Genomic DNA, 9,068 nt, shown 5'->3' with positions numbered 1-9,068 from the left:
GGCTGGTTCTGGAGGTTCCTTCTTGGGGGCTTCCTGGAGTCCAAATCTACCATATCTTTGGCAATGCCAGCACTGATAAGGGAAAAAATCGTTAGGTGAACCATTTGCAAACTCTGTCTGTGACGCAGCCATTTGACTGGCTGGTGCAGTTCCAGTTTAAGCATTTTGCCAGTGGTATTGTAGATGTAAAAAATCCTATGTTTGTTAGCACTGGCTGAACCTACTGGTGCAAGAACGTTTTTATCGTGGGATTTCTTTAAAACCAGACAGCCCTGTAACTCTTTCAGTCCAGAGGCAACATGCCTTTCCAGAATGCCTGCTCAGACAGAGGTGTTACGTGTGGTGTTGTAGACTTGGCTGACTGTTTCCCAGGCTCTCATCAGTGGCAAACCATTTTAGAAGTTTAATTCTTCACTGTTTTGGTTTTATATGGAAATACGAATTCCTGCATAAGGATGAAACATGAGTGAATTAGTTGTTGATTCTCTTATTTCATGGAGTTTATAAGCCATTTTTCTTCTTTTCTTCTTTTCCCCACCCACTCCAGCAGTGTGCAGGGTAGAAGGGAACAGGACCCATATGTCAGTGGTCTAGGATGGCCAGTGAAGGCTCCAACATCCCAAGTCCTGTGGTCCGTCAGATTGACAAGCAGTTTCTGATTTGCAGCATATGCCTGGACCGTTACAAGAACCCCAAAGTGCTTCCCTGCCTGCACACTTTCTGTGAGAGGTAAGTCCTTTCCTCATGCTGGTAACTAGGTATTTGTGTCATGCAACAAGCACAGAACAATGCATCCTTTAGTGGACAGGGACTTTTCTCTTTACTTGTAAAGGTCATGTTAAGGCATGATAAAGTCTGGGAAGGCTGGAGAAGCAGGCATGTAGAAAAACACTGTTATTTGTGGCAGGCAGGAAGAAGAGACAGCAGTGGAATATTTGGAATACATTCCCTTTATGCAACAGTAAATAAAAAGTAAATCCAATGAAACTAATGAATGAAGTTACAACAAGGTGACAGGTGATGGCAGTCAGAATTTGGACCTCAAATTAATGGCCTCAAATTTATACTGATTAGCCTATAATTAGAGCAATAAAAACCTTTCTTTGTTGATTTACTAAGCAGAGAAATAATTATCCCATCCTTTAATGTCCAAGGGTTAGACATGATATATACATTATTAATAACCTGTGATTAAATGTCTGTGATTAATGCAGCTTGGTTGACTGAAAAACTCTCTGAAAAGAAATGTGATAAAACAGCAACCTGCCTTCTACTGTATTCAGCTGAATAAACTGAATACACAGTGATACTTTAATGTTATATTATCCATCAAATGGTGGAGAAAATATAGCATCTGCTGAAAAGTTAGCTGAAGAATTTTTGGTTAGAGTTCTTTATGTGATGATGGGATGCAACTCTTTGGATTATATATTGAATGGCACGAGAATTTTAATAAATGGTATTTTGTGTGAACATTTAGTTCAGGAGATTTCCACCTCTTAGTTAGAACTGTGGTGTGCATATCTAATTTTGCACAGGGTGCAAGAAAAATTGTGGATCTCTGAGTGTGTCAGATGAACTGGTCTTTTGTAGAAGAACAGGAAACCCTGACTTTAGTGAAGTCAGCAGTGAAACTCTCACTGAAGTCAGTGAAGTCAAGATTTTCACCACCATGTCTTAAGTTTCTTGACTTCAGTTCATGTGTAAATCCTAAGGTCAGCTTCTGGTTTTCACTGTAATCCTCTTATGCTGATCTGGTTATGGAGAGAGGCTGGAAGAACTCTTCCAGCGTACTGCTGATGTGCAAAGCCTAAGCTCTGCTTTCACAGAGCCCTTACTGAGGGGTCAGGAGGAGAGCTGCCAAGTGAGGATGAAGAGTGGTGCAAGCAAAGCCCTTGGAAGTGGAAAATAGCTGTGTGAGGTCCCACTTTCTTGGTTGACGTCTCATGAGGAATTTGATGTAGCACTACTCCCCTTAAGAACTGCATTCTGCAAAGCTTCCCGTGTTTATGGGACTATACTGAATTGCTGATAGCAGTTGGATGTTGCATGCCGAGCAGCTGTTAACTTGATTTTCAAGGCCAAAAGTGGCACTGTCACCTAGGCCAGTCTGCTGCATCTTTTTGGTCACAGAACTCTTGTGTCAGATTTATATTCTGTGAAATTTGTTTTTTCTAAAAAAAACCCAACAACCACCCCCACGCACATACGCAAATCAAATGCAAACAAACAAAAATCTCCTCCAAAACTCCCCTTAACATAAACTGTGATAACCTAGGACGTGCTTCTTTATGTAGTAAAGAGAGCTCTTGATTCTGGCTAACTGCCAAATAACTTTCCTAATTGAAATACATGGAGAAATTTCCATTGGTTTCATTGGGACCAGGTTTTAGCTCTGAAACACAAAACCCACAAATACAAGTTAATCAAGGAGATTGTTTTGGAAAGACAAGGGTCAACCACCAGTTATTCAGTTAAAAACACAGGCTCAAATACTTGACACAATAACTTCATGTCTGTCAAACTTCATCTGATAGTTTATCATTTTTAGTATCCTGTGAGCAGGATGTAGTAGATGTCTGGAAGCATGGGTCCCCTCTGCACAAATATCTCAAAGAAAGGCACAGAACTCTTATAATGATGTCAGCTTGTTGAACCTTTTTTTCATGTGGCAGAGGAAAAAAGTTTTAAAGGAAAAAAAAGTCCCCATAACCACTTTTACTTCCAAAGCCTGGTGATGTACCTTTCCTTTTATAAGTAGGGGTAGCACTATTTCAAATGAGTTCTTAAACTGAAGGGAGTTTTTTTCCTCTTTGATGATATTTTGCCTCTCTCTCCCCTTCCACCTCCCTTCCCCATAGGTGCTTACAGAATTACATTCCAGCCCATAGCTTAACCCTTTCTTGCCCCGTGTGCCGCCAGACCTCCATTCTGCCAGAGAAAGGGGTTTCTGCACTCCAGAACAACTTCTTTATCACCAACCTGATGGATGTCCTGCAACGAACACCGGACAACAGCATTGAAGAGTCCTCCATCTTGGAGACTGTCACTGCTGTTGCTGCGGGCAAACCGCTCTCCTGCCCCAATCATGATGGAAATGTAAGTGAGATGAACTCCTGTGATATGTACAGGTACTGATATGTACTGACTGGTCTGGTTTGTCATGGATATTTTGTTCTAAAAAGATAGTGGGGGAATTGGAATCACACTAGTTCTTTGATTTTATAATATGTCAACAAAAGACAAGTGATTCTTAAAATTAACTCAAATGCTCTTAGTGGAGCATCTTAACGTAGTCAGGATATTATTTCATCTTACCAGTCATCTTGGATGATACTGTCTCTTAGCACATTTGGTCAAAATTTTTGTCCTGCAAGCGCTGAAACCTTATGCCTTTGCCTCTTTGGGATGGGTTTCCGTAGCTCTCTTGCTTGTAGAATCAACTATTGCCATGGGAACCTGTGTGCTTGTTTAGGCAGTATGTGGCAGGGGCCTTATAAGCTTAACTGACCTGCACACTGAGGCAGTACCAAAAGCTATGTGAGCATATTAACATGGAGCCAAATAAAAGGGTGTCCTAGCTCAGGATGCTTTGGGTCAGCACAGGCTAGAAACAGAGAGCTTCTATTTATCTGCGGTGTTTTGTGCATCTCATGTATCAGTCCTTGGAGGCTGCTTTGGTTTTTTCCTCCACCTACTTTTTTTGCCCAGCATCCCCCCACATACACCCTCAAATCATATCAGTGTATTCATTGGCAAGTACCCCCAACTGAGTAAGTATTCCCAGATTATTACAAGAACAGCTCTAACTCTGCTTACTTCACAATTTTCAGTGAACCTGTGTGGCTTCATGGTAGGCATATGAGCTCCTGTGTCATAGCCAGGCTTATGCAAACATGTAAGTAGACCACGTTGCAAAGCTGAGCAATGCTGTGTTGTAAACTGAATGCTGTGCTTCTATGCAAGCCAAGAAATATGTGCCAGTATTTTAAGACAACTTTCTGGGGACTGCTTTACTTAGTTTAGGTAATACCACTTGTATAGGAATAATTTAGCTGATAGGTAGTGATTACTCTAACAGAGGAACAGCTCAGTTCTATCTCCATTACTGACCTGCTGGAATTAGGTGGACACTCTGGTTAATGAATAACTGGTGTAACTTTTTTAACTTGTACTATACCTATGTGTGTGTAGTGGTTACTGATTAATACATTCCTAGCTTTTATTTGCATTTTATTGGCTCTCCTTAAAATGAATCATAGTTCTTTTCTGACACAGCAATCGTGATAGGAGCCATTTGATCGTGAAATGCAGAAAAAAGTCAAAATGAAGATGTTACTTGTTTTGCATTTTACATTATCAGCTGATGATTCTTTGGGTGTGCTTAGAAAAAACTGGTTTGCCTACAATTAAAAATATGTCACCTTATACCTCTCTGAAAACTCCTTCCTAGGGAAAGGTGGGTTTGTAAGTCCTCTAAACCAAACTTAGCTGGCTTGCCTTGAAACATAGCATGCCTTTTAGGAAGCTGAGTAGTGTGTGACAGGAATATCTTTTTGCTTCAGTAAGTATCTGGGAGGGTTGGGGACAGACTGAGGATGACTCCAATTTAAAGCTTTGTGGAGCTAGGAAATTAAAAGCTAAAGTGCACACATTAGTCCTTGTGATGGGAGGAGCTAAGATGAGCTTTGGGGAATGCTGCTTGAGGCTGGCCAGATGGGTCTGGCTGAAGGGCAGGGTGTGCAGGGCAAGGTGCTGGGCACCTTAGGCCTGACTGAGGAAATGGGCTTTTGCTGGCTTCATGGGTACACAGCATGAGGGCACTGTGTGGCAAGTGCCTGACTGCTAGCAGCTTTGCTGGGGGCTTCAGGGAGTAAGAGAGGATTGAGGTGGTAGCTGGAGGAGAATGCCTTCACAGAACCAGCAGTCATTCTGCATTGAATCCTCTCTCCATTAATTTTTACATATTGCTTGGGGTAGGGTCAGACCCATTGTATTTTTACTATCAAAGGAAAAATTTGCATCAAGTATATTTCATTTAAATATTACCAGATTTTCTTTGTATTAGCTTGGAAATAAGTTTCTATTTAAACAAATTTTTTCAATCTTTCCAGCCATGCTGAATTTAAACCTCTTCAATTAAAATCAGATTGAAACTGATGGGCAGATACTTTCTCATTGGCTTGCCTGTCTGCTTGTAACTTAGCCTTTCTCAGGCCATGTAGATTAGATACTTTCCCTTCCAGTTGGTCTCTTATTCCCACCACTCATATTTTCCATACGTGTGTGTGTGTATCCTATTCCTTCTGTGCATGTCCTCTCATCCTCTCTTGTGGCATCTTTGTTGTGTGTGTTCTTATGAAAAATGAAACTTAGCTTGTAGTATCTTAACATGAGAGATGGTTTCCTGTGTTTGAACTATAAACAAATGCTTCCTCATATTCACCCAACACAGAGCACAAATATATGTTGTTGTTAAATCAGGGTAATAGGGCACATATGTTATGGAACTTTTGAACCAAACAGAAGATTCTTATGTTCTACCTACACATTAAAATAAGATGGGCTTTATTCTCAGCTGCTGAACAACTGCAGCTCTCATTGGATATAAGCATCCTGGTTTGGAAACATTGATCTACAATCATTTAGAGGCAGGTACAACAGCCAGGACAGGGAAGGCTGTGAAATTCTAGGTCCATTACTTCATAATATGTAATGAGTGGTGTAGCCTCTTTGCAGCCACCCATCCTGAAAAATCCATGCTTGGGTTTTATTTGAATTCAAAGTGAAAGCCAGCCCAGAGTCTAGGATCCATGCTTTTACAGGTGCAGTGTATTTTCTGACTATGGAGTGTAACAAAAGAGGATACCCAATATTAAATTAAATGCTTGTAACAAGAGAGCATGCCTTATCTTTGACTAGCTTTTTCTCAAAAGATCACAGAATAGCTTGGCAACTTGGCAGGTATAAGATGTTGTCTAGAAAAACATTTCCTGAACTTGTGCAGGTGTTGCTTACTGCCTGTATGCTTCTCTTAGAAAAATAAAAAAGCACCTATCCTTGATATTCTGATGAAGTGACTGCATAACATATCTTTTAAACCTTGTTTTTTCTCCTCACCTCTCTGCTTCCCACCATGTCACTTACTCCTGTATCCCATTAAAGCGTAATCTAATTTTTTCTGTACTCTGCAATATTCAGTGTGTCATGGAGGCTAAATAAAAAATTCAGAATGTCAGAGTTAGACTCTTAATGAGCATTAGAACTAATAAACTGAGCTCACTGCTGGCGAAATTTTGTTCTGCCTCACAAGGAACATTTAATACAGTTAGGAAGCAATAGTGTGACTGATACAATCGTATCTGACTGAACTGGAAAGTCATACAAGGGATTTGGGTGGTTCACTTGTATGTAAGCATGTTAAGTCATGACAGTCTTACAAAACTTTTTTAAAAATTTGCTTAAAGCTTTCAGGTTTAGTGCATGGGTAAGGCAAAAGCTATGACTAGGGAGAACAAAATCCCACATTCTAAATTTTACCAGATATCTGGGAAGTGCCCTCAGGTAATCCAAACTTATGTTCTTCTAAAAGCCAAAACATACAAAGCTAAGGTACATGCTAGCCCTGGGACAGAGGAATTAAGGATGTGTGTGAGATGAGGAAGAAGGCTGGCAAAGAGCAGACTCATCCTTTTTCTCTGGACTGCTGTTTTAATTCAAACAAATAGAACGCAGAGGATGAACAATGTGATTATTCAAATGTGATTTTAGAGAAGAGGGGCTTGTGATTAGTGAGAGCCTTTTTCTTGAGACCTGAACTTCGAAGGGCTGGAATTAGCGTGCTTTGGCTTTGTGAAATCTAATGCAGAAGTACCTGCATCCTTGATTACGCAAATTAAAAAGTTTCTGTAAATTCAGTTAAATTACAGTAGTGAAAATATGCATGGGTCTCTAATTAGATCATTGTGCTGAAATATGCTGGTCTGGTTTAAGGTGGGAGTTAGTGGATGGGATTTCAGAACCAGTGGGTATTAATTCACGTTTTATTACAGCTGATGGGAATGTTCTCGTTGACTTCAGTGGAAATACAGCTGAAGCCAGTGTTGGATGCAATAGTATATCCTGCCCAAGAGCTCTCTTCAATTTGGAAAGGAGGGGTTCAGGCAAACGTTTTTTTCTGAGATGCTTTGTAAAGCAAACCTGTTATCATGAAAAGCTTTCTAGGAATGTGACAAAATGTGATGCCCATGTTGGGCATGGAGAAGAGAGAGGAAAAGCCTGTAATACATGTCTGTCTGTAGTCAGAAATGAATCTTACCTGATTAAGAAATGCTAGACAAAATCTTAGGAAATCAGCTTATCTAGGCACTCGAAGCCTGAATTGTATTAATATTAGGTTTTCTTTCTCCTTCAGCTATCACACAATCGAAAGATCTTAATGGGAAATGAAAGCTGCTTCACTCAAAACATTTTGCATTTGACTGAAGCAAAGACAACTATTTCTATGCAGACATACACATTAGGTCTTTGTGGTCTGCTTGCTATTACTGTTCTAGCTTATGTGACTCTCTGGTGCTTGAATAAAGAGGAAGAAAGTTGATTTGGCTAAACTTTAATATGCCAATGAGATATTTTCTTTCCTATATATGTTGCTGCAAATATAATGATGTTTATTATGAGGTGTTCAATAGGAAACAGAAATATTAAATTCTTCTGATCATTGTATCCAAAGATAAAAATATTGAATAAGTAAAGGGCTTGTTAAAATATCATGAACCTAAGCATTAAATTATGAAGAGGCAGAAAGATGAACTTTCAACACTCATTCAAAAGAAATGAAATTTTTGGACCATGTAAAGACTTAAGAGTTTCTTAATATTGCTCCTTTTGGTTGTTTCTGGTTGCAAACTTTTGAAGCCTTTGAAAAGAATTTAAATCCTAAACTCTGTTTAACTCATTTCCTCTATGCACTGTAAGACTGCATCACATCTTAGTGCCTACCAAAGTAACTGTCAGGCCTCAGAGGTTCTACTGCTATGAGACTGCTAAATTCACAGTGACTGGAGTAGTGTTGATGGGGGTTGTCATTGTTTAGAAGGTCTACTTTTTTTTTTTCCCTTGCTGATATGTTTGATCTTACACAGTTTATTTGGAGCAGCTTTTAAATTTTCTCTAAAGTGGCTTACACGAATGGCCAACAAATGACTAATCCCTCATTGCGTGTGAATCCCATATCTTGTGAACTGAGATAAGAGGGAATAATGGGAATAAGACAGAAAGGAGCCTATCATCAGAGGAAAATCCCTATTAATGCTAATAGCCACATGCAAATCATGGTTCTTACTTCCCCCTTCTAATTCTCAAGATGTCTTGGAGCAACCAGCTACTTTGCACTGTGCTGTTACAGGTCCCTCTGCTCACCTGAAAACAGCCGGTTCTACACAGCCATCTTGTTGTCAACCAACATCTCCAGCAAAACTGTCTTTGTGTGAGAGGTCTGAGTGCCAGAAGCATCAGCCGAGTTATTCAAGATTGTGATGCTATGTTCTGAATGCAAGAGAGCTGCCAGTGTCTTGCTTTGAAGCATATACTACAAGCTTCCTTATATACTTTTAATAAGCCTAAATTGCTTTGTGCTCAAGGACTTCCTAGCTGTAAAAGAAAGTCTCATGCTGAATTTGCATATATGTGCATTATTTTGACTAACATATGATTTTTGGCATAGCACTTCTCTGTTTCTTTCCCTTCATGAATATATTCAGAATTTGGGGTATTTATTACATGTAAAGATCTTTTTTTATCTCCGGACAGCATCTTACTGGGTACATAACAGGTTGAAACAATCTCCTCCTCTTTCAAGTGTAGATCAGTACTCTTATTATAATCTCAGATATGAGGTTTTGATGGTTTTAAGGGATTAGTAATGGGATATGGAGATTTTTCCCTGCAGCACGTTGGTTCATTTAGGTTGCTTTTCTCTAGCAAATAAACATGCTGTTTGGTGAGCTCTGTCGATTTCATGTTCCGCGGGTGGCCCTGTTATGAAAAACAGCCTAGGTTTACACTTT

At 39.7% G+C, this 9,068-nt stretch overlaps 1 protein-coding gene across 4 annotated transcripts in view; it reads left to right on the top strand.

The window, feature by feature from the left end:
- Positions 1 to 553: 553 nt before the first annotated feature.
- TRIM2 (tripartite motif containing 2) overlaps positions 554 to 9,068 on the top strand; it is a 40,945-nt gene continuing 32,430 nt past the window's right edge. For all 4 annotated transcript variants that reach the window (XM_050895886.1, XM_050895885.1, XM_050895882.1 and 1 more), the window contains exons 1-2: positions 554 to 729; positions 2,862 to 3,099. In XM_050895886.1, coding sequence (XP_050751843.1) covers positions 596 to 729; positions 2,862 to 3,099 — 372 coding nt within the window. In that variant the 5' untranslated portion in view covers positions 554 to 595. The remainder of the gene's footprint in view (positions 730 to 2,861; positions 3,100 to 9,068) is intronic.

The sequence above is a fragment of the Gymnogyps californianus genome, chromosome 4 (genome assembly GCF_018139145.2).
Source record: "Gymnogyps californianus isolate 813 chromosome 4, ASM1813914v2, whole genome shotgun sequence".
Taxonomy (NCBI): Eukaryota; Metazoa; Chordata; class Aves; order Accipitriformes; family Cathartidae; genus Gymnogyps; species Gymnogyps californianus.
This window is presented reverse-complemented; position numbering and strand designations above follow the sequence as displayed.